The sequence below is a fragment of the Garra rufa genome, chromosome 4 (assembly GCF_049309525.1).
Source record: "Garra rufa chromosome 4, GarRuf1.0, whole genome shotgun sequence".
NCBI classification, from domain to species: domain Eukaryota; kingdom Metazoa; phylum Chordata; class Actinopteri; order Cypriniformes; family Cyprinidae; genus Garra; species Garra rufa.
Genome location: NC_133364.1, coordinates 23,386,052 through 23,411,654, shown reverse-complemented (window position 1 = coordinate 23,411,654; position 25,603 = coordinate 23,386,052). Strand labels below are relative to the sequence as shown.

Below are 25,603 nucleotides of genomic sequence, written 5' to 3'. Positions count from 1 at the left end.
AACCGAGGGAATCCTTTTCCTCGGTCGGGAGCCCGACTCGGTCCACAAGATGGCCCGCCTTGCTACCAAGAGCGCGCAGTCAGTGCTGTAGTCCCTGAGCTAATCAGGCACAATACAGCGGTCCTCTCAAAATCAGAGGCTCCTGGGGCACATGACAGCTCTAGCCGCTTGCCGCTAAGCTTGTTTCACGTGAGACCGCTTCAGCACGATCGAGTCCCATGATGGGCATGGCATCTCGGCTCTCTCCGGACCGGCGTTTTCCCGCAGTATTGCCGACAAGTCAGCCCGTGGCTTACCACGGGTTGGGTTGCCATGTACGACAGAGGCTTACAGCTCCTCCCCATCTGCTCCCACGGAGTCCAACGTGGCAGATTCACTTGAAGCAGGGAAATTCAACCGTGCAGCCGGTCGGTTCCCACGGCAGTCCACCCACCTGCAGAATGGCGACTCTGCCCCGTGACGCAGCTAGTTGGAGTTATATCGGCGAGGCCCAGCCACATCTGCTCGCCTTTCCGATTCCTCCCATTGCCAGAGTAACACTGGCACACAGCTGACCTCCTGGGCCCAAGTACGCCCTTCCCCAGCGAGCCTCCTTGCGCAGACTCTGTGTGAGTCCAGGGAGGACGAGGAGTAAGTCTGTAGGTTGCGCTACAAGGATGGCCCACCTGGACTTAGGTCTTAGTAACCATCCCCTCGCGGCAGTCCCTCCCTGTAAGGGCACGGTTTGACACCGTAGACCTCTCCGGCCTTTCACAGGCCGTGATACAAACTATCACTCAGTACTGAGCTCCCTTGACAAAGGCAGGCTTACGCACTGAGATGAGGTCTATTTGCTGGCATTCCTCTCGCTGAGAGGCACAGAGATACACGATTGCAGTAGTGCTTCCTTTCCTTTCGACTCTTGGAATATATGCCGCTGGTTAGCCGCATATCACATGCAGTAGATGAAGCAAAGTAGGTAAGCACCCACTGGTCGTGAGGTCCCTCAGAGGTGCCCAGACCGCACCTCATACCCTCTTGGGACCCCCCCGTCACCCTTCAGGGCCGCTGGGCGCTCCATTTGAGCCACTGGCCTCAGTCGAGCTAGAATTCCTGTCATTAAGACAGCGCTCCTGACTGCCCTGGCTTCCGTCAAGAGGATAGGAGACCTACAACCTTTCACTGTCAGCGAAGCGTGTCTAGAAATCGGGCCCAGCGACTCTCACGTTACAACCTGAGACCCCGGCCCGGTTATTGTGTCCAAGGTTCTCTGCCCTGGAGGAGGCAGACCCAGCCTTGCGATGTTGTGTCTATAAATATGTGAAAATGAAATCACTCGGCACTTCAGGCGCACCTAGCAGCTTATCTGCTTCGGGGTTCAACAGAAAGGGAATGCTGTCCCCAAACTGAGGTTGGCTCATTGGGTGGTAGATGCCATCTCCCCAGTCTTATCTATATGAGGGAGAGCCAGGCCCCTTAGGTGTTCATGCCCACTCCACTAGGAGCGTTGCTTCATCCTATGCGTCGGCTCATGGCGCCTCACTAGCAGATATCGGTAGAGCTGCGGGCTGGGCGACACCTAATCCCTTCGCTAGGTTCTACAACCTCCACGCAGAGGCCGTGTCCTCCCGTGTCTTAACATAAGACTTCAGGCGAGCGGGAGGACGGCCGGTGTCGGCTTGCCGCGCCATTCCCACGTGAATCCGTGCGCTATCTCCCAGAATGTTCCCTCCGGTGAACCCTGGGTCCTACATGCCTCGCAGTCAGGGCTAGATGCGGAGTAGTCCTCGGCTGCGATCCTGCCTGGGTCTCCTTCGCCTCGCAGGTTGTGGCTATACTTTTCAATATTTCCAGCGGAGGAGACCGCTGTTTCCCTCGTGTATCCCTAAGAAGCCTTATGGATATATTGAATTATTCGCATTTTCCACATGTACAAATTCCATGTGCTCCGCCCCCCCAACTCATGCTTCAGTACAACTGGCATCCCTGCAGGCCCCCCTTATAAAAAGTGGCCTCAGGGCGTCGGGAAGGTTACGTTTCAATGACCGCCTGCGGACACGTCTGGGAGGACCTGCCGGCACGTGGCGTTGTGCGTAACGCGGCGTCAGGGTCGTGGCCTTTTCCGTGGGTCTAAGTTCCCAATGTAACGTCTCCGTTCCCTCCTTCGGGGAATGAGGGTTACCTTCGTAACCTAGACGTTCTGTAAAGGGAGGGGTGAGCGGTGGACTGTTGCAATTCACCACTTCGCCACTAGATGCCGCAAAAACCTACACACTGCACCTTTAACGTGCCTGAAGGATTAAAAGCAAAGACGTGATTTCACTTTTACTTAATTGTTTTACTAATGTTTAATCACAGAAACGTAAGGTTAGTACATATAGTCTGCTATTCCCCGCTCTGTGTTGTGTGGGTTCACCTCCTTCGTCCATCCTGAACTTATATATCACTGCTGAGTGTCACTGACTGTGGATCACGTACACAATCACAGACACGCGCCTGCAGCACTAACCGCTGGGGGAGGGGCTGCATTGTTTTCGCCGCAGGTACGCACACACACAACCTAGTAGCGAGTCCTGCGCTTTCACTTTGACGACACAGAAAAGGCACATATCGTAGGAACGGTATAACTTTTTTTGTTTGCGGTTTAGAAACCGTGACTTTTTCAAACTGCGGTAAACCTTGAAACCGGTTATCATCTCATGCCTATTTTGTAATGGAGTATTCACTATGAGAAATGATAATGAAATTGTAGCTCCAGGTCCATCCGGTAGTAATGGGAAATAATCCGTCTTCCCCACGTACGCAAATGTCAGGCACCGCAGCATCGCTTTGCGTTCCCAGTCAAGTTGTGGCGAGATGGAGAAACGCGTGCGGTTTATGTACAGCACTAGTAGAATACTACCGGCGCAGCCGCCGGGGTGGGTACGAAGAGGGCAACGGGACGATTGTTCATGTTTTGGAGGTGCTTGTGGAGGAAGATGAAAAAGATGCAGTGTTTCCTCCCTGCCTCCCTCCCTTGCTTACTTAGTCCCTCTTGATGTTTGTAGCGTGATGGGAGAACGGCCTCGGACCTTATAAAGGGTACGCAGGAAAGCGGCTATGAAATTCCCCACTGAGCCAGCAGTGCAACAAGATGGCCAGGGTGTGCAGAGTAATTTATTTGGGTAGAGGTACTTGCAGGCGACTTCAGACCTGGTAGCATTTGTTGCAATGTTTGCGGGACAAGCGCTTCCGTTAGGGAGTAAAGTCAGCGAGCGTGTTTATTTTTGAGCCGCAGACTGTCGATTCCATCCAGTAAGGGTGCGCTCACAGTGGGCGATCTGAACCGTGGCCAAGTGCATTTGACCCCCAATACCTGGTTTGTTTGACTGCAGCGATTGCTCCGGTTCAGTGGGGCTCGTTACGCATACGGTGTGTGCGCTAAGGACGTCCGAGCATTGAAATTGCGATAAGTGCAGCAGAAAGGCGTGACCGTTCGCGAGTGGCAAAAGCGCTAGATCCGTTAAGCGATATATAGCGAAAGGGCCGTCTCACTGGACTTTATTGTTTTGAGCCATTCGGGACACAAAGTTAGTAAAAGTGTATAGTGCTGAGTGAGAGAGCTTATCTTCCTGGTTATTCAAAGATGTTTGATGTGTTGAGGTGAATTTGTAACGCACGTTAGTTGTATCGGTCACGGGTTTTGTAGCGACAAGACGCACGTTTACGTGCGAGTTTGTAGCGATTGGATCAAATGTAAAGCGTGGTGGCGATGGCCATTTTTGGTGACTATTACAAAGTTGATGTGTTTGTGATGCAGAGTATTTTAAGGTGTGTTTAGTTTGAAAAAGTTGTGTAGTGTATTCCAGCGTTAAGTGTTTGTGTATTGAAAAGACTGAACAGTGTGTGTATTGTCATCTGTCGCACCTATGGCTTTTGTGGCATGACCCACCCGTGGTCAGATGGTTTGTGTTAGCTCTAAATGTAGCATGTGTAGTAATGCTAAGTGTAACAAAGGGCAAGTGTGTAAAATAATCCAGCTTATTTGCATCCAAAGAGAGATGTGGAGTTGCTGGGCTGTGCTTGCGGGGAGTTTTGGATTGTGTGCGAGGGGAAAAAGACATGTCTGAGTTATTTAATGCTTGCTCCTTTTCTGTTATGTAGATGAGGACAGAGGCTTTTGTCCTGTGAAGATATATATTGCAGAAATGTGTGTGTGCTGTGGTGGGTGATTCCAGGTATTCCAGGTGAACAAGCAGTGGTATGCATGTGTTTGGTACCTGAACAGACTTGTGCCTGTTTTATTGTGGAACATCTGTGTGGTGTTTCTATGTTGTAGGCCATTCGATCCATTTGTGTGTGTGTGTGTAGTTGTTTGGCTGGCTGGAGAGAGCTTCTATTGTTGAGGGTGGTTAGTGAATATGAAGTTGTGTAGTAGTTGGCAATAATTGATTGAATTTGTGATCTTTGTATCTGTTTTGTGAGTAATTAGTGAAAGGTGAAGTGTTTTTGTTTGAAGGTTTGCAGAAGGGGTTAGTTACTAGGTTATAACAGCATGATGCTGAGTGCTTACTGTAGCAGAGGCCTTTTTTGTGGGCTTAGGTTTGTGTGGAATGCATGTTACAGAGTGGTTCTTGTCAATGTTTGTTCAATATAGGAGTAGTTAGTGATTGTAGTGCCATTGCTATGTGCAGTGTGGTAGATGAATATTTGAAGTAACCTTGGTTAGTTGTAGGAAAAGAAAAGCCAAAAAAAATGTTTTGACCTGGCTCATTTGTCCAGGGTTAATGCATAAGCCAGATAATGAAAAGCAATGTCAGTAAGATAGGATAGATGAGAATAGGGATGTGCCTAAAGAGTGGATGGTTATTTGGAAGGGTGTGGAAAATAAACAACATGTCGTAAGGAGTCACGCTTGTCAGCGGCTGCCTTTAACGCTGTGCTGTTTTGGAGTGGCTATGTTGTAAATGAGGTATATGGTAGTTATTAACACGTGTGTACGCATAAGGGACCTGAATGAAGTCAGTGAGACGTGATGGTCCTGTGTGTGTATTGAAGTAGTTTAAGTGAGTTGTCTTAAGCCTAGTAGTGGTGCACCTGATTTGATCCAAGCGACGAATGTAATCCGGCCCCAAGATCAGCGTCCAAGGTGCAAGGCGTTGAGCGTAGTCTTGGCAAAAGATGTGGAAGTGAAGCGTTAGTGCAAGAGAAGCAAGAAGCCTACCGCCGTGCGCCTGCCGTCTTCGTCTGCTCGTCTGAGTCGCACAGTCAGAGTCACACGTCTTTACCCTCGTCGGTCTTCACACGAGGAGGGATGAGCACGAGGACTGCCGCTCCAGGGCTGCCGCTTACGCTGCCGCTACAGGAACACTGACGCTTATCTGCCTCCTGCTCCTGCATCCGCAGCTGACGCCGCTCTGCAATCAACCAATCGCACGCTACGGATGCGCTCACGTGACAATTCTCACAGCTTCTCCTCGTTAATAATTAAAAACCTTCAACAATACGCTACTGCCTCCGCCTCCTTCCTACTGATAACCAATCCTGCTAGCCTCGCAATACCAATCACATCTTGGCCCTCATCCTACTCTTCCTACGTTCATCATTGTGAGCTCACTGTATCTCATGCACACTGATGAGCGCCAGTTCATTCATGTTACCCTTTCCCCCCATATTCTGTGTGTGGACATTCACCAACCACCTTCACTGACTAACCGTGTCATTGTTTTGGACATTGTGTTGTACTCCTTTCTGGTGAGCAAACACATTAACAACTATGCTGCATGATAAGTGGCCTTGTCTTTTTGACACTCTTCAACATTGCCATTTTTAATTGATGCTTCCATTCTAGCACTCAAATACAATAAATAACTACTTAAACCAATCAAGTCATTGGTCTCCATTCATTCTGTGTGTCATTAACAGCCTTTTGTATGGCTGCTTTGTTTTTGCTACTTTCTCAAGCCTGTGCCACTTCACACTGACAGAGAGAGAGAGAGAGAGACAGACACACAGACAAACACAGACCACCAGGGAGCCATGTCACACATTAGCGGAACAATACAAAAACAAACATTTCACCCAACACACAATTGCTTCTTGCCGTACTCCACCCATCCCACCTCCTCAACGCCACCTGAAATTACAAATAGACAAACTGTCATTTTTCAGAGCTCCAAAGCTACATTCAAAACATATATTCTCATCTTTACATGTATGGACAAGCAGTACTTCAAAAAAATCGCTAACCAAATACCTTTGTGTCTATGCAGTTGGACCATCAGCAGTACAGCGTCTGGACAGCTCCACTGTGAGGACCTACTCTTGCTGAAGGAACATCAACGCTATAAGCTGTGAGTCTCTCGCTCACGTGCGCGCGCCTACCTGCGCTATAGGGCCGGACAAATCCCTTGCAGCCTTACAGTGTTTGCTTGTAAAACAACACTTCCTTACCTTGTCATCTGCTAAATAAATCAATACGCTCCGTAAACAATGTTTCATGGACATTGCTCATCTTAAACAACTCACATCCATCAACCACACAATCACTCAAATGCACAAACGCTTGCTCGATAACATTTACACTATCCAAACTAAACTTAACCATCAGCTGCAGACAAACAGCCGTGACATTACACCCTTATTACACGTAGCTACAACATCATAACAGTATTCACACCGCTAAAACTCATCTACGCATCTACTACCAAAAAATACATGCCTACTTTTCAAACAACAATCTATTCTACCCATCAAACAACGCTGTCACAATGACTCAAATCTTGTCCTAAACAAGGCCGTTCAAACAATACTGGCCCAACAAACCCTTCATTTCCACCCTAACTACAACACAAATCCATACATGTGCACAGGACCCAAAATTAACACTTGTAACAGTGTCCACTTTTACAAAACAATGCAATGGACTGAAAACAACAGCAAAATTGTATTATAATAATACAATACAAACAGGCTGATGAGGTTCTCCCTACACACAGTTCATACAACTTTTACCTGACATAATATTGCTGCTTCTTTTGGAAAGATAAACTTTTCCTTTTTTTGTGGGATCTTTACAACCCAAAAATGTGCCTACACATCATTTACACTTCATGTGAGGATTGTTTTCAAATCACTTCAGCTTAAACATCTTATATATTTTACAGCCTATTAATTCATAAAAACAATAGCTTTCATTTATGCTGCCATGTTCAATGGCTACAATTAATGGGTAAAACTGACAGAAAATGCATTAGTAGTAGGACAAATAACATTGCTAATATATTTACTCATTGTACTAGTAAGAACTGACTGTTTTTGCACAAACGCTGTCGTGGCCGCTAAAAACACAATTTGGCCCAGTACATTTTAGCCATCTCCACACAAAGCCACGCCAAGTCTGCTCTGACCGACGACGCGACATTTTTGCACATCACGCCTGCGTAACCACTTTTTCTTTTGCTTTCACATGTCTCCTTCTCATAGCGTAGCAAAGCAAAATAACCTACCAACAAAATGCTACATTCCAACCGTTCAAGCCTTTGTTACAGAAAACACAAAAACACCACTTCCCAACTTCTACTACACCAGGACTGGCAAAATTGTGGCCTGGACGACCACGGCCCTGCACGGTTTGCCTCTAAATTGCCTCGACGCACCTTCCTGGAACTTCCTAGTATGACTTTGATTAGCTGCTTAAGGTGTGTTTCATTAGGATTGGAACTAAGCTCCAACCCCAATAAAAATAGCTCTACGGGAGTACGGCTGGACACCCCTGTACTAAACCCACGCCTATTTACACATAAACTGCCACGTCCGTCTGTACCGCGTGTTCTGATATTTTCTTGTGTGTGACATTTCTTTCAGAGTCGTACCTTAAAGTTGGCCTGAACAAACAATTCCGACGACTCACACTGCCAAGAGAACAACGGAAGCCTGCGGAGGACGGGGCGAGGAGGAGGGGGCCGAGGCGTGCCGGCCCGCCCCCGAGCCGAGGCCGCGACCCCGGCGTTCGCCGCGGGCGCCGACGCGCTTTCGCTCTTTCTATCTTTTGTGCCACGCGGCTCCTTCGGCTCGAGTACTGTGTATTTCTTCTACAGGGAATGTGTAGGTTCTACTGTAAATCACTATAAATAAAGCTGTTTTATATATAAATACATAAATATAAACAAATCTATATACGTACACACACGTCTGTATAAAAAAAGATAAACCGCACGTTCAGAGTTCGTGCGCATTGCGTCCCTTAATGTCACAGTTTCAAACGATGCTGCTGTTACTGTTTTTTTGCTCGACGCTCAACAGACGCTTTTAACGTGCTGTTAATTTACATTCGTGCATTTTGAGGCCTGTTGCAATCTGCCAAATGGAAGCCCCCTGTCCAAAAGCTACACTAACCCGTCAGAGTCACGCCGGTTGCTCGCTCGTACCCCTGTGGTGCCCGCTGTACGTCCGCTCCGGTTACAGGTTTCACCTACCTTAACAAACGCACCTACCCGCATCCTATTAATTGACATTACTTGTGGAAAAAAAACAGCCCATCAAACCCAGCTTAAAGCTTTCCTTACAAAACATCACATATGTCCATGTAAAAACAAATTTTCAACGTTCAACTAAATTTGCATCGCCAAATTGTCCGTGGTTCATTCGTAACCCACGTCACGAAAAGCACGTACCACATACAACTTTACAACAGGGATGTGCCCAAATAGCCAATTGCTATTTGGAAAGGCATGGCAACATAATGAACACCGTTGCCTGTTAGATCACAGTACGTCAAATTTCACGCATCACATTAACAGAGTGACAACACGTAACTGATTAGGCAATTATCAATGATGCCACGTTACAAAAAATAACTCATATCTACAGTAACATTACAAGATTACATTCATAATATTTCAACAATAAAGTCAAAATATTTGAACAATCAACTCAAAATTACTCAAATAAAGGCAAAGTGTTTCCAAAAACAAATTCACAATATGTAAGCTACATTTACAATTCATTCATAGCAATTACAAACATTCACATTTTCCAGATTCGTTTAACAATACATCCAATACAGCCTTTTGTGCATGCAAATGGCCCAGATTGGGAGCGCTACGAGATATTCCAAATTCTCAGCTTTCAAATTCACTCACTTTTATAGCAAAATACAAGCAATATGTCTATTATTACACACTTTTTTAATGAGCTCTGACAGATCGCTGTTCGCCTAAGTAGAAGCGGCATGTCGATCCCTCGTCTTTGCTATTACAATGACGCATTGGTTTCATTAAATTAGCCTATACTGTTTTTGCTTTTTTTCTTCTCATGTTTCTTCACATTTATATTGTGCTGCAAAACACATTAATAATTGGTTTTTCCTGATAAAAGCTGCTGTTATATTATAAGCAACAAAGCACAACGTTATTGCCGTTACTGGGTGGCTGACGTGCTACGAATAATGAATACAACATATTACATATTATTGACAATCGTTTACCGTATTATACTTTCAATAAAACTGCCTGGAAATAGTCACTTATATACCTCAGAAAAGACAACAATGTCACTTATGTTAACAAGTTCAAGTCCACCTCAACTTTCACAACATTTTATTGCTCTTTTTCATTACGTACACGTCAGGAATGCAAGATTGGACGCCACGGGCCTTTTTGCCCAGTAACTAATTCTAATTTCATTAAACAAATATCTTATTGTAATCCAAAACACAATTCATTTGCATAAATACACTTGTCAGATTGTTTGTATTTCGTTATAAAACTGACACATTTTGAAAGCTGACACTGTTTTATATTAAAAGTGACAAAAGCACAAAGCTTATTGCTATTACTGGGGGGCTGGCGCTCTACAAATTGGCCTAATGAATGCAATCGATAATGTCAAATATTATCTCCAAGCGTACTGTCCTTGCAAGTATAAAACATGCGCAGGAGATACTCTCAAAATATTATAACGCTGTCTTACTGAGTATATGCGACAGTAAAGTTCAAGTACAAAGCAAGCGCACAGTCAAAACCTATTTCAATGCCCCGCGTGATAATACCAGCTGCCTGATGGAATATAACTGCCAAACAAAGCATTCAAATATATTTGGTCCTCCCATCACATATGTGACCCTGGACCACAAAACCAGTCATAAGGTTAAATTTGACAAAACTGAGACTTATACACCATATGAAAGCTCAATAAATAAGCTTTGTATTGATGTATGGTTTGTTAGGATAGGACAATATTTGGCTGAGATACATCTATTTGAAATCAGAAATCTGAGGATGCAAAAAAATCAAAAAGACTGAGAAAATCACCTTTAAAGTTGACCAAATTAGGTTCTTAACAATGCATATTACAAATCACAAATTACATTTTGATATGTTTACAGTAGGAATTTTACAAAAAATCTTCATGGAACATGAACTTCACTTAATTTCTTAATGATTTTTGGCATTAAAGAAAAATCAAAAATTTGGACCCATTGAATGTATTTTTGGCTATTGCTGCAAATATACCCCAGCGACTTAAGACTGGTTTTGTGGTCCAGGGTCACATATTTATTTGCTTTTGGGATACCCTAGTATACATCGTATACTTTTGGATTCGGGCACATCCCTAAATCGGAAAAACTACCGTTTGTGAAACGCATAATGATTACAGAAAAACAACTCTTACAGCACTCACACTTTCAGCAGCCTAAATACCTATTTGTTCATTCATTAATCACTTTCTTTTATGAAAGAGCGATCGATTCAATTAAACAGTACAAACACACGCAGGGAAAAACAACAACGTTCGCCACTCGATCCTTCGCAGCTATGCGTGTTAAAGAACGCGAGCGATTTGGATATACACTTACCTCTCACGCGTACTCTAGCGCATCTTATTGTTTCGTTACGAAGAAGGTAAAACTCAAAACTGTTTCCCGTCGTGAGTAGCACAAAATGTACCGCCGGAGCACGGTGCGTATTCGTCACGACGTTAACCGCTCGTCTCGAAATACAAAACCCGACTCTCTCTCTCCGAAATCGCTAAAGGACAGGCTTAGCTCGTAGTGAACGTAGACTTACTTGCTGTGACTTACTTTGGTGTAAAAATGTTTTTTCGACTCTCGTTTCTGTTCGACACGCAGAGGACGTCTGTTGTACAGCCCTCCGCCGCCCGTCTTTCGGTTATTTCACACACCTCGACGGTTTGTACGTCCCTGTTTTGCACGCGCAGAGAATCCTTTTATTTTGTGTCCATTTTTTTATTTATTACTGATTGTATTTTGGTCAAAACTATGTGGTGATCAAACAACTTTTCATTGTCAATAAAAAGTACGGTCAAAATAGGTTGGCCTTGGGAACAATCGTTGTCATATGTTTTTACAGTGCATTGCTTCAAGCTGAAGTTACATTACTGATTTTAAGACCTATTAATGGAGGAAAACAACATTTTACCTAAGAAAATGGACCATTTTTTTGGGGTAACTACATATAACTACATTTTTTTTCCATTAGCTCTCAAATGTAAAAATATCAATCAAAACTTTCAAATTACTATTGACACAATTGTTGGTGCTTTGATAATTGGGGGGGTAATTATGCTACAATACAAAATAAAAACACATTTACTTTTATTTTCATTACACAAAATATGTCACTTCTTTTTTATTTTGATCTCAGGGCGATCCAAATATGAAATGGACATATTTTTCCAACATGTTCAAACTCATACATCTAAACATGTTTACATTTGGTCCTGATTAAATTTGGTCCAAATCTATTGTTAGACAAAAAACATAATCAAGTGGAAATTATCATGGTAATGCACATCAATTACTAATTAAAAATATTATGGCGTAAATGACGGGTACATTCTAATGTCAACCATGTTGCTCTATAGCATAACGCCATTCAATCTCACATCTTGGAAAGGAAGGGATGTGAGTGAGTGAGTGAGTGAGTGAGTGAGTGAGTGAGTGAGTGAGTGAGTGAGTGAGTGAGTGCGCATCTGTGCGCATCCACATCTGCTTGTCAATTATTTACCAGGTCCTTTCACACTTTCTTTAAGCACCTTCTCGATGTCCTTAAACACCTCTGGATCTTCTATGGTGGGACTGATCTATGAATTTCAAATCACAAACATTTCAATTAGAAAGCTCTGCTTTCCTATCATATTTTCACTGAAGCTAAACATTTGCAGCTCCACACCCTATATAAGACAAACAAACGTTAGAAAAACAAACTCAGAAAATACCTTATAAGGTTTGCGGTTCACCAGGTTAGCCAGAGACGATCTTGGAATTTTTCCTGACCGAGTTTTAGGAAGACTTTTGACAAAGACAACCATTTTAAAAGCCGCCACCGGCCCGATGGTGTCCCTCACCAATTTCACCGTCTCCTTCGCCAGCACGTCCTTACTTTTCTGGCAGTCTGCAAACATGAACATAAACAAATACATGTCCAATAAGGGGCATTTTTCTGTTTAAAGGAACACTCCACTTTTTTTGGAAATAGGCTCGTTCTCCAACTCCCCCCGAGTTAATAAGTTGATTTTTACCGTTTTGAAATCCATTCAGTCGTTCTCCTGTTCTGGCGATATCACTTTTAGCATAGCTTAGCGTAGATCATTGAATCCTATTAGACCGATAGCATCGCGTTCAAAAATGACCAACGAGTTTCCATATTTGTTGTATTTAAAACTTGACTCTTCTGTAGTTGTATCGTGTACTAAGACCGGTGGAAATGCAAAGCTGCAAGTTTCTAGGCTGATAAGATTAGGAACTACACTTCCATTCCGGCGTAATAGTCAAGGAAGTTTGCTGCCGTAATATGGCCGAAGCAGGCGGAGTATTATCAGAAATGAGTTCCCAGCTAGTTTAGCATTTGCACATGTGCTGCGTGGTATTACTGCTCCTGCTTCGGCCTTATTACGGCAGCAAACTTCCTTGACTGTTACGCCGGAATGGAAGTGTAGTTCCTAATCTTATCGGCCTAGATAATTGAAGCTTTGCATTTCCACCGGTCTTAGTACACGATATAACTACAGAAGAGTCAAGTTTTAAATAGGACAAATATGGAAACTCGTTGGTCATTTTTGAACGCGATGCTATTGGTCTAATAGGATTCAATGATCTATGCTAAGCTATGCTAAAAGTGATATCGCCAGAACAGGAGAACGGCTGAATGGATTTCAAAACGGTAAAACTCAACTTATTAACTCGGGGGGAGTTGGAGAATGAGCCTATTTCCAAAAAAAGTGGAGTGTTCCTTTAAGGCACTTTTCATCTAATTCCATGTCCTGAAAAGACACAACTTTTCTGACTATTGCCTAATAAAATCAGAACTACCATGAACTATTACCCAACAAAGTTCACAAAGCATTAAAACAAACTTTTCTCCTTACATTTATGGTATTAGGTTCATTCGAAATGTAGCCAAAATCTAAATCTACATTCCCATTTCCACATATTTCATTATAACATTTGACTTTCAATTTTAACAATGCTGGATTTACTTGATATAAAATATAGTCAAAACAGCATCGGGTTTTATATTATATACTTTTTCATATTTTTTTCCAAGTAATTCATTCCTGTACTGCCATAGACAATCATTTTCAATGTTGTACTGCTTAATATTTTTGTGAAAACCCTGATAAACTACCATTCAAATTTCAAAAATACACACACAGCCTGGCCAAAAAAGGGTCACTATTTGGATTTATATAAGCAAGGAGTATAGGACTGAATCATTACAGTCATGTTTCTAGCATGTTGTACGTTTGCCCACGATTCTTTTAACCCTAACTAATGCAGTGTGTAGCTTGTCTCAAATAACCATGTCAGAAAACATACCCGTGTCCATATTCCATGATGACAGTCCCAAGATTCATTGGACCTAAGTTGTGAAACTTCAGGGAGCAATACAAATCATATTCATGTATGAATTGGTCACCACAGATTTCTAAGCTTAACTCTATTAAACTACTTATGCTCATTAGAAATACATGCCTCTATATATATATATTTCTGCAAAACTGAAAAAAAAAAATGTACCTATATGTGCTGATCACATGCAGTTTCCAGTTGAAATGAACACTAGAGGCAGTAAAACTCCCACAACTTCTGCGCAACCTAAAAACTGATACTTGGTGACATAGAATGGAAAACTGTATTTACTGTACATGGACATGACATACAGTGAGTCTCAAACACCATCCTTTCCTCCTTCTTATATAAATCTAGTATTTGCAAAAGACCAACAAAAAATAGGTCAATTCCAACATAACACGCTGTTACGCAACATCCCCGAGATCGTTAATAGTTACGCCTCCAACATTTTCATCGCCCAATCGTCGGTAACATCAGCACATCAGTTAAACAACGTGAGTCACTCAAGGGACACGGTTACATTGCTATACATAGGATTTTTTTTTGTGTGTGTGCTAAGAATCACTCCCTCTGCGTTGTAACTTTACACAGAGCACATGCGATCACAGTAATCGCACTAAAATATCCGCAATTCAAAACGGCAGATTCGACAAACCGCATATTAAAAGCACCTAGACCTCCTGATTAAATATATATTTTTATCCATGTGCGAGCTATTGAGCTCTGTGAAACAGCCAATCAGAGCGGAGCTCATTAATATTCATGAAGCTTCCAAATAACAGAGCATTTCATTCTAGGGGCAAATCCTAGGGTTGTAAATGGACCTGTAAAACCGTTTCTGGAGATTTTTTGCCCTTTCCTATGCCATATACCTTCTATGTACATATCAGAGAACAATTTAAAATATTCTCTCAATGCATTCTATGGCACCTTTAAATGCTGTTGTCACATACACAGCTTTATATGCCTGGGTTTTCTAACTCAGTAGGGTTGCTCGGTAGCTCACGCGATGCAGCGTTGCACTTGAAAGATGAGAAAGTCCGGTTTTGAGTGGTATGATAATAAAAACATGCCACGGTCACATATCGACTGTGTTTTATCACCACTCTGGACGTTGCTCCTTGAAACAGGAGCAAAACTTGCAGTAGGGTACGTAATTATGCAGGGTGTCCGCGGGGTCTTAAAAACTATTAAAAGTTGATAAAACAATTATGAGAAAATTAAGGCCCTTAAAAGGTACTAAAAAGTCTTAATCGCGTTTTTACCAGGTCTTTCATTTTGTTCAAGCGTTGTCCAAAGTGTTTGACTCCAAAAAACCATAAATATATTTATTTTCCGTCAAACGCGGGAAGGTGATGTGACGCTCTCCACGTGTAGCCAAACCACAGAGCAAAACAGACGGCAAAATGGGAAAATGTAAGTTTGCGTACTCCTGCTTGGAGAAAGACGAGTGGCTGAAGCCTGTTGCTGAAAACAACACCACAAAGCTGCTGTTGGCCGCAGAGAACAGCTGCGGCCGTCCGTCGCCAGTTATTATGCACCACCAGCCACCAACTGTTTATTAAGTGAAAGGTTTGATACTGATTAGAACTTGAACTGATGATGAGGTCTTCAAATATTCTGAGAAGGTCTTAAAAAGGTATTGAAATTACCTTTAGGATTACTGCATATATCCTGTTATAGTGTTGCAGAAATGTCTATAGAGGCCCCTTTTTTCATGGACCTGGGTTGCTATTGAAAGTCTTTAGGATGTGCTGCAGTCGACTTCATTCAGTGGCTCAACTCTCCTGTTGTCAAAACAAGATCTCAGCCAAACAATTATGCAACTCTTCAAGAAAATAAATGAGTGTGTGACTTTTGGACAGGCAGTGGAAAGTCTACTTCAGCACATCCTAAAGACCTTCAACGGGGTTGAGCTCAGGACTCTATTTTTGGCAATTTAAATTTCTGGAATATGGACATCAGTACATTTTCTGACACGGTTATATGACAAATAATACACACTGCATTAATTAAGGTTCAAAGAATTGTTGCCAAACATACATGCCAGAAACATATTAACCACCGCAATAGTATTTGCCTCCCCGCGTTCCTTACTATTTCTTAGCACGCATAAAGCCAGCGGCACGTGTCCCTTCAGGGGGTCCTCCAGTCCCACAACAGCGCAGTCCACCACAGAAGGGTGCAGCAAAACTGACTGAAGAACAAGGACACACACACACACACACACACACACACACACACACACACACACACAAACACAAACACACACAGCAGAAACACAGATGCTTGTGATTATTGTTATTATTTGTGTCACACATGAGACGCTCCCTCTCCTCGTACCTCTTCGAGGGCACCGGTGGACAGCCTGTGTCCCGCCACGTTGATGACGTCGTCGGACCGAGACATGATGTACACGAAGCCTTCCTCGTCCACAAAACCGGCATCCATGGTGTCATAGTAACCCTAGGACAGAGTGCAATGAAACACTTTACCACTAGATGGCGCCCCTCACATAAAAGCATGAATCACAAATTGTCAGGCAGTCCTAAAATAACAGCATTTTGCTCATATATCCACCTTATTTTTGCTGTAAGAGCAGGCAGGGCTATTTGGAAATTGTATGGGTCTGGCTTCAGGTCTCATCTGTGTCCAACTATTTTTAGCTGTACAAAGCAGCTTGTTTTGCTCCTTTGTATCGCAAACTGATGTGTCTTACCATATTATTTTATTGTATTATCTTAATTAATTAAGAACACATTCATCTCACTATTACCTTGAACCAGAAGTATAGCACATTCACAGAAAAAGGCTTACTTCAAAAAACGTACAGTACATATTTCTGATGTCAGTCATGTCCTGGTAATGATAATTCATTACATTACATTTTTGTACACTGCTAATCAAAAGTGTGGAATAATTCAGTGTTTTTAAGGCTCTTAAGCTCACCAAGGCTACATTTAATTGAACAAAGTTGAGTAAAAGAGCAATATTGTGAAATATTATTACTGTTGCTTTCTATTTCAATACATTTAAAATTATTTATTTCTGTGATGCAAAGCTGAATTTTCAGCATCACTTCAGTCTTCAGTGTCAAATTAACCCTTCAGAAATCATTCCAATACCACAATATGCTAGTGTATATTCAGCTTGTTATATACCAACACCTGCAGTAGAAAAAAAAGAAAAGAAAATGCTGAGTATGACGCTTTAAAAACATTCATTCTCAAAGACTGTCGATTTTTCACCCAAAGCTACCAATGCAGTATGACTTTCCTAATACTCATTGTATACAGTAGCACACATGCCATATTGACCACTTTTATGGTGGTCTGAAAACATTTTTGAAACCCCAAAGTAACTACGACTAACTGCACAGACTCAAAAAATATATTCAGTGATAAACGCGTCCTTTAAACGTTTGTGTTGTCATTACAATCAGCGTGTGGTTTGAAGGCCGCCAGCAGCAGCTGAGATGTAATTATCAAAAAGCACGCGCTGAGCACCTTCCTGCGGAGGAGTTAGAACTGTCCTGCCTGATTATTATCAAAAGGAATAGATATAGCGAGACTAATCAAACGGCACATAACGGCCTCGGCACGCCCCCGGACCGCCCGATGCCTAACTGGAATGCGCCTGTCGCAATTGCAAATCAGACTGCTGTGCAACTTTCATTAGTCTGGCTTGATATTATTAAAGTGATTGAGGCACATAGTATCAACTACATAATCATAAGCACAACTGCACATTGCACACTTTTTTGGACTATGATGTTAATCTACACTCCTGTACGATATGTTTGTCAAACAAAATGGCGGATTCAGCATTATGACTGGTCAGATCGCCTGTTAATCCAAACTGTATTTGCGGTTAATTGCCACAACGTGTTATTTCGACACATCTATTTTCTGGTGGTCCATTGTTACAGTATGATCTAATCCAGATAAACCCTACCCCTAATCCAAAAACTGGAGCATATTAGATTGATTTCTGTCAGATCATGTAACACTGATAAATCTGCTTTGTATGAATTGTAAGAATAAACTACATTTGAAAATACATGAAAATACAAAAGAGTTCTATCACTCTCGGGAAGATGTTCTTGGATATGACAAGGATATGACAATGGATATGACAATGTTAATGGATATGACAAGGCTCTTAAGCTCACCAAGGCTACATTTAATTGAACAAAGTTAGAGTAAAAGAGCAATATTGTGAAAGAAATTAGAATTATTATAAAAGAACAAGTCGATCATTTTTTTTAACAATATAATGTATTTTTGGCTTAGTGGAACAGATCTGCTACGCTGCTGAATTGCTGTTATTATAAATTATTGCTGCTGCAAAGCAAGTACAGGAACTTGCTACTGCCAATACATACACGATACAGTGCTGTGAGTATTTAAGACATACTGCTGCTGCACAAATAGCACAAATAGCAGATCTATACAGGTGGAGCTGGGGAGGTGCAGGGCTCATGTCAACCAAATCTGCACAGATTTAACGCAAATAGTAATCTCGTGACTCAAGATATTTAATAAATACAGCCTAACTGCGCAAAATCTGCGCATTTCTAGCTTAGACGAACATACCCGTCGCTACGCAACAATTAACGGTGTGACATACGCGCTCATAGATATGTATGGCCACACTGGTTTCCTTTGCGTTGAAGTAATAACGAAAAGTTATCAAGTATTAAAATAGTTTCTAGAACCACAGATTTGCTCTTTCCCCATCTAGCAGTGTCTACCTACGTTGTCATTCACTCCTGACAAGAACTGTCCAAATAGCTATAAAAAGTTACAGCAGCTGTTTCAGCTAGCCTATCTGTAACTTACTGTAGAACTGAGCACTATTATACCAATCTTGCCATTTGTGAAATTAGCTGATTTTTACTTGTTGTTGTGAAGCAACAAATATATTTAATCTTAGAATTATATGCTTATGGAAGTCCGTTTCCACCGCTGAATAAAAAAAAAACTTATCTGACAATTCTGACTTTTTTTTTCTCAGAAATGCATGAAACAAACTCGCAATTCTGTGAACATAGTCTTTTTTTTTCTTTCCTCAGAAATGGACTTTATAACTCGTTATTCTCACAATTCTGAGAACAAAAGTCAGAATTGCGAGATTGACTTTTTTTCTTACAATTGTGAGTTTATATCCCGCAGTTCTGACTTTTTTCTCATAATTGCGAGTTTGTATCTTACAGCAATTGCAAGTTTATATCTCACAATTCTGCATCACGCATTTCTGAGAACAAGAGTTTATATCTCGCAATTCTCACTTAATAACTCACAATTGTGGGTCTATATTTGCTCTTCAGCTCAGAGAAAAAAAGTCAGAATTGTGAGACAAAAAGTGCCAATTGCCTTTTTTATTCAGTGGCAGAAACAGGCTTCCATACAATCTTCCTAGAACACACACATGCATTTAGAGCAAGTATATGAAAGGTCTTTCCTTACCAAATGAATTTGTGTTTTGAACAAATTCAATGATTCACTGATTCATTCATGAAAATGGTTTCTTACTTTGTTCCTGAATGATTTTGAAAGAACCGACTGAATAAATGACTCAGTGACTTGCTTATTAAGACACCTACTGTTAGGCCTAATTTTAGTTTCATATTTAAAAGTATCATTCTATTTTTCTCTATCATTTCATATTTCTATATTCCACTTTTTATATTTAAAAGATTAACCTCTTAACATTTATTCAATTTGCAGTGCAAATACCTCTGGCCTTTTTTTTTTTTTTTTTGGCTAGTGGAAGTTATGAATGGCCAGTAACTTAAATATTTAGTAGCCAAATTGGCTGTTGAGTGAAAAGGTTAATTTCAAACCCAATCTTACTTATTCCAAACTTTTGCCCAGTACTGTATAGAGCAGACGGTGAACATATATATATATAAGTGATCCTGGACCACAAAACCGGTCATAAGGGTCAATATATTGAAACTGAAATTTAGACATCATCTGAAGGCTGAATAAATAAGCTTTCCTTTGACGTACAATATTTGGCAGAGATACAACTATTTGAAAATCTGCAATCTGAGGGTGCAAAAAAATTCAAAAATTGAGAAAATTGCCTTTCAAATTGTCAAAATGAAGTTCTTAGCAATGCATATTACTAATCAAAAATTAAGTTTTGATATATTTACAGTACAAAATTTACAAAATATCTTCATGGAACATGATCTTTACTTAACATCCTAATGATTTTTGGCATAAAAGAAGAAGTCCATCATTTTTTTAACAATATAATGTATTTTTGGCTACTGCAAATATACACCAGTGCTACTTAGGACTGGTTTTGTGGTCTGAGCTGAAATCTTACAGGGAACTTGGTGAAGTACAGCTCCTTAAACAGCGTCTCATTCTGCCAGAGACTGAGAGCCGCCCCAGGAGGCAGAGGAAGCCTGATGAGAGAAGAAAAAGAGACGCTTTTAGAGGGGAAAAATAAAAAAATAAAAAAATCAAGATGTGACCTTGCTCTTCTTTGAACCATCAAAGAATGAGATGTTTTCAAGCTTTCAGGGTCACAGAATGCTTTAGAGTATGAATATAAAGGAGGGGGGGGGGCATTTTTGAACGGGAACATCAAGGATTGTCAGATATAATATAAAAAAAGATCTTACTCAAAAAAATCTGTTATCATTTAATAACCTTCAAGTTGTTCCAAACCTGTATGACTTATTTTCTTCTGCATGTTTTATGGTTTATTCCATTAAAGTCAACAGGTAATCAATCTGTTTGATCAACAATGCACTTCAAAATACAACAACAAGTCATTTCTAGCTACATTAGTGTATATTAAAATAATGTTTTACTTGGTTGGCAACTGTTTTTATATAACCCCTAATGGATGCAATAATCACCATACTCAAAAAATAAGCAGTAAGTGCAAGATAAACAGCCATTCGATATCCTGCCTGGACCCTCCTGAATGTGTTTATGCATGAAGCAGCGTCTCTTTTTAGAAGTCACAATTTCCTTTTAATCTGAGCGTGTATCCGGCAGGCTCTTGATTTAAATCGACTCCATCTGAGAACAGAAATGACAACAAAACAAACATCTACGAGATTAGTTCCCTCAGCGGCAGGCGTCTTAGACGGGTATTGTACCTGAAGACGGGCTGAGAGAACACAGAAGATGCTCTTTTCTAAGCAGACGGTGTGAGACGAGACCCCATTAGCGATTCGGCTCAGACGCGGGCTTAATGTCCTTGTACAAAGCCCGAGATTTTAAAGTCAGATGTGTGATGAAAAGATTCTGTTCTGCTTTGGCTTTGTGTCAGTAAATCTTTCCTTGTTCAGAGAAGATGATGAGCAGATTGAAGTGGGAAAGCAGAGAAAAGGAGAGTTATTTGTGAAGATCAAACAAAAAGGCTACACTATCATCTTTAGGATACGGAGCAGGCCTGGACAGGTATCGGAGCAGACGCGTCTGAAAAAATATGGGCATCTACGTGACAGTTAACAAGGAAAACAGGGCTGTGTATATAATTACATCATTTTACAAATGATGATGATTATTATTATTATTCTGTATTTCAAACAGTTCAGTGAAGTCAGAGTCACTTCTACAAAGCCAGTCCAAAATTCTGAACACATGTGATAAATGTTTCTCATGATCATAAAATTTTAGACTTAATGTTTGAAATTAGTTACACAGAAAAATAAGAATTGTACTGTAATCCAGTCATAAAAATGTACTGTAATTTACTGTATAACGCAAAATGTCACAAAAGTTTGGATAAACAAATCAAAAGTAGGTTAGTACATTTAAATCAAAACATGATATGGACTAATGTCTGCGAATATTAAAGCCACAAAATACTATTTAAATATCATTCCTGCTTGTTTTGCACATCCGTGTGAATAAATGGCGCATACGCCATTCAGTTACTACACGCGTACTGAAGCACGTGTGACACTCACTGTGTTTTCAGCCTCAATATATGAGTATAGGAGTACATAAACATAATTTGACCACTTATTTTGAGAATCGTCAAACATTTTCATAAAGGTCTTCACAGCAACCCATCAAAATCAAAGTTTGTCCAAATTTAACTTGAAGAAACTGTGACAGAAATATATATCTTAATCTACTGATAGTACTACTAGTACTAATAAATTAGAATTAAAACAATATTTTATAAGGAATATTTGCCAGATAAATTATTTATAAAAAAAAATTTACCAGAAAAAACAGTATTTATTACATCAATTAATTACATGCTTTTGATTAAAAAAATATAATGAAACCATTGCAATAGAATTTAGAACATTAATTGAAAACATACATTTTCATAAAAATCAAACTGAATTTGGAAAAAAAAAACATTTTATAGGGCCTTAAAATGTCAATTTTTGTTCAACTTTATAAATTTCTGTTACATTGTATACGTAATTTCAATTAATTAGGCATGCTTTTTGATTACTGCTTCTATCATTTAATTTAACTAATTTGGAAAAAATGATTTTATAGGGCTCTTTATTATTTCATTATTTATTTAGTTTATATGACTTTACAGTTACTTTCAAATGTGTAAAATAATACAAATATTTCCACTTTTAAATCTGCACTAAAATATTGTCTCATACTTTTTTATGAGCAAACATATATTTCAGGTTGGTCGAGTCAATGGGAAAGTGCCATCTTACATTCATCACAGCCTTTTGTTTATGAAAATTTTGTTCAACTTTGAAAATTTTGCACAATTTAACATCAATTTATAATTTATTAGAATTGCTTTCTAGTTAATATATTTTTTTTTTCTTTTTTTTAAATATATAAATAGTCTAGAAAAATTACAATGGGAACAAAAGCGGAGTCCAGAAATTAACAGAAAACAATACAAAAATATAAAAACATCAAATGAATAAAATTAAAACAAAATTTAACCAAAAAAAAAGAAAAAAAAAACAAGGCCTTAAACAATGAATTATTGTTAAACTTCATTAATTGCTGTTAAATTGTGTACATAATTTCAATTAAGTAGAAAAGGTCTAGAAAAATGACAATGGGAAAAAATACTGAATCCAGAAAATTAATGGACAACACAGAATTTGATTAAAAAAAAAATAATAACACTGAATTTGACACAAAACAATAAAAATAATAAAACATTTTATAGGGCCTTAAAATTTTAATTTTGTTAAACTTTTTAAATTGCTGTTAAATTGTGTACGTAATTTCAACTAATTAGACATGCTTTTTGATTCATATTTTTTATATAAAGAATAAAACAGTAAAATAACAATAGTAAATTGAAACTGAAACTTTTACTGAAAAAATTCAGTAAAACTGAATTTGACAAAAAAATTTATTTGCATTTTTAAGGACAAATGAAATATGCTTTTTTATTATTTTATAAATTGCTGTTAAATTGTGTATGTAATGTCAATTAATTAGACATGCTTTTTGATTACAATTTTTTTATTTAATTAACTATTAAAACAGGGTCTAGAAATATAAAAACAGGGAAAATGAATCCACAAAAATAAAAATTGAATAAACTTAATTTGGAAAAAAATATTTTATAGGGCCCTTTATTATTTCATTATTTATTTACTTAATATGACTTTACAGTTACTTTTAAATGTGTAAAATAACACAAATATTTACACTTCTAAATCCGCACTAAAATATTGTCTCATAAATTATTTTTTAATGAGCAAACGTATATTTCAGCTTGGTCCAGTCAATAGGAGAGTGCCATCCAAAACACCTTTTCTTTGTGAACTTTTCACTGATGAAATATAAAGTGCCATTATGGGCTGCTTAACTTAACTGCTTTCCCTTTTTAAAAAGACATTTTGAAATTGGTTCGGCACATTCATTCCCTGGCTGACATTTTAAGAGGTGACATTTCATTATATTTGTCCTTTTATTAAAGTCAACATCAAACAGCATTCATCACAGCCTATTGAATGTGCCTGTGCAATGCATTTGTAAGTAAAAGAGGATTTTCAAAACATATTTACAAAAATGAGATGGGACGTGATTTGTCCGTCTGAAACTGATTGGACTGTGAATTGCAATCTCTACGTGACAGATGGTTGAAAGCAAGGGCTTGATAATGTCATTTTAAAACTTATCGAACTTGTTACAGTTCGTTGCAATCATGAATTGTGCATTGGGAAAGTAAATGGGATCCATTTTCATTTTATGTTCACTTTTTTCTCAAATGGCTTTGAGCAGTAACAATTATGATCCAGCTGGGATCTCTTGATGCACCATGACATCAGCCATCACATCGCTCAGCCCTAAAAGAGACGAATACTCCGAGAACTACTTATGCAGGACATGTGGGGTCAACCCCAGCCTGATCTACTGTCTCTATCAATAAAACTACAAAAAGAAAGAATTAAAATAACTCACTTTACGACAATATTTCCCAGAGTCCTTGGTTTCGCCTCTTGCATTTCATCATCAATCACTGTCACTGTGAGACAAAGATGAAGAGAGTTTAAGTACTTCAGTCGTTTATTGAACCATCCAGCTACAAACTATCAATCAAACGGAACTAATACGTAATACTTCAGTAAAAGTTTGCAATAAACAAATGATGAGCCGCAACACGTGCCGATGTGAAGCATGCTGGCGTAAAGGATTCTCACCGTTGTATCCGGGCACACCTTTACCGGCTGTACCAGCAGGGGGAGTGAGTGAGCAGCCCAGACCGACAGAGGACGCAGTGATGGAAGAGCCAGTTTCTACAAAAGAAAGACACCATAGTGAGGAGAGCTGCATAGGCAGGTCATTCAGAATGAGGCATCGATGTCACAAACATACGCTTATTAACATATGACCGCATATATTTGCATATCAATGAGTATTCATTATTTAGCAACTTTACTTGTCACTCATTTCACATGCAAAGAGGTTTACCAATCAGAAAAGATGTTATTAACCTATCCACCTTATTTTTCCTGTAAGGGCAGGCGCAGCCATTTGTAAATGTTATGGGTCTGGCTCCCGGTCTCATCTGTGCCCAGCTATTTTTTTAGCTGTACAAAACAACTCGTTTTGCTTCTTGATACTGCAAATCAGTGTCTCTTAATTATCAACATGCTGGTTTGTAGTGTTAACAGTTTTACAGTTTACCGCCCGTTGTTATTCTTTTCATTATTTCCCTATAGCGGCTGATTAACCGGAAGTCTCACTTATAAGCTCATTTACTAGAAATCTTAAAAGAGTAGTTCACTTTCAGAACAAAAATTTACAGATAATGTACTCACGCCCTTGTCATCCAAGATGTTCATGTCTTTCTTTCTTCAGTCGTAAGGAAATTGTTTTTTGAGGAAAACATTTCAGGATTTCTCTCCATATAATGGACTTCCATGGTGCCCCCGAGTTTGAACTTCCAAAATGCAGTCTATTCGAGCGTTTGAGATTAAAAAGTATATAAGTTGTAAATGTTTTTAGAAAATAGCTGATCGTTTCGCTAGATAAGACCCTTTTTCCTCATCTGGGATCATTTAGACACCTTTGAAGCTGCATTTTGGAGGATCAAACTCGGGGGCACCATAGAAGTCCATTATATGGAGAGAAATCCTGAAATGTTTTTCTCAAAAAACACCATTTCTTTACGACTGAAAAAGAAAGACATGAACATCTTGGATGACGAGGGGGTGAGTACATTATCTGTAAATTTTTGTTCTGAAAATGAACTACTCCTTTAAAGCTGCAGTAACCTGGTTAATCCTAGGGGTCAGACTGAGGGAAAAAACCTTGACTAACATTAGTGTTACGTGCTTGT

At 39.8% G+C, this 25,603-nt stretch overlaps 2 protein-coding genes across 3 annotated transcripts in view; one reads left to right on the top strand and one right to left on the bottom strand.

The window, feature by feature from the left end:
• ppfia2 (PTPRF interacting protein alpha 2) overlaps positions 1–11,459 on the top strand; it is a 264,592-nt gene extending 253,133 nt beyond the window's left edge. The window contains exons 31-32 of one of the 2 annotated variants that reach the window (XM_073838874.1): positions 6,231–6,311; positions 7,825–11,459. In XM_073838874.1, the coding sequence (XP_073694975.1) occupies positions 6,231–6,289 (59 nt within the window). In that variant the 3' untranslated portion in view covers positions 6,290–6,311; positions 7,825–11,459. The remainder of the gene's footprint in view (positions 1–6,230; positions 6,312–7,824) is intronic. The other variant, XM_073838872.1, reaches the window with a different exon arrangement.
• Positions 11,460–11,558: 99 nt separating this feature from the next.
• acss3 (acyl-CoA synthetase short chain family member 3) overlaps positions 11,559–25,603 on the bottom strand; it is a 51,456-nt gene continuing 37,411 nt past the window's right edge. The window contains exons 10-16 of the mRNA XM_073838277.1: positions 24,462–24,557; positions 24,223–24,286; positions 20,174–20,255; positions 16,178–16,300; positions 15,932–16,031; positions 12,199–12,374; positions 11,559–12,063 (exon numbers count right to left, since the gene is read on the bottom strand). Coding sequence (XP_073694378.1) covers positions 11,980–12,063; positions 12,199–12,374; positions 15,932–16,031; positions 16,178–16,300; positions 20,174–20,255; positions 24,223–24,286; positions 24,462–24,557 — 725 coding nt within the window. The 3' untranslated portion in view covers positions 11,559–11,979. The remainder of the gene's footprint in view (positions 12,064–12,198; positions 12,375–15,931; positions 16,032–16,177; positions 16,301–20,173; positions 20,256–24,222; positions 24,287–24,461; positions 24,558–25,603) is intronic.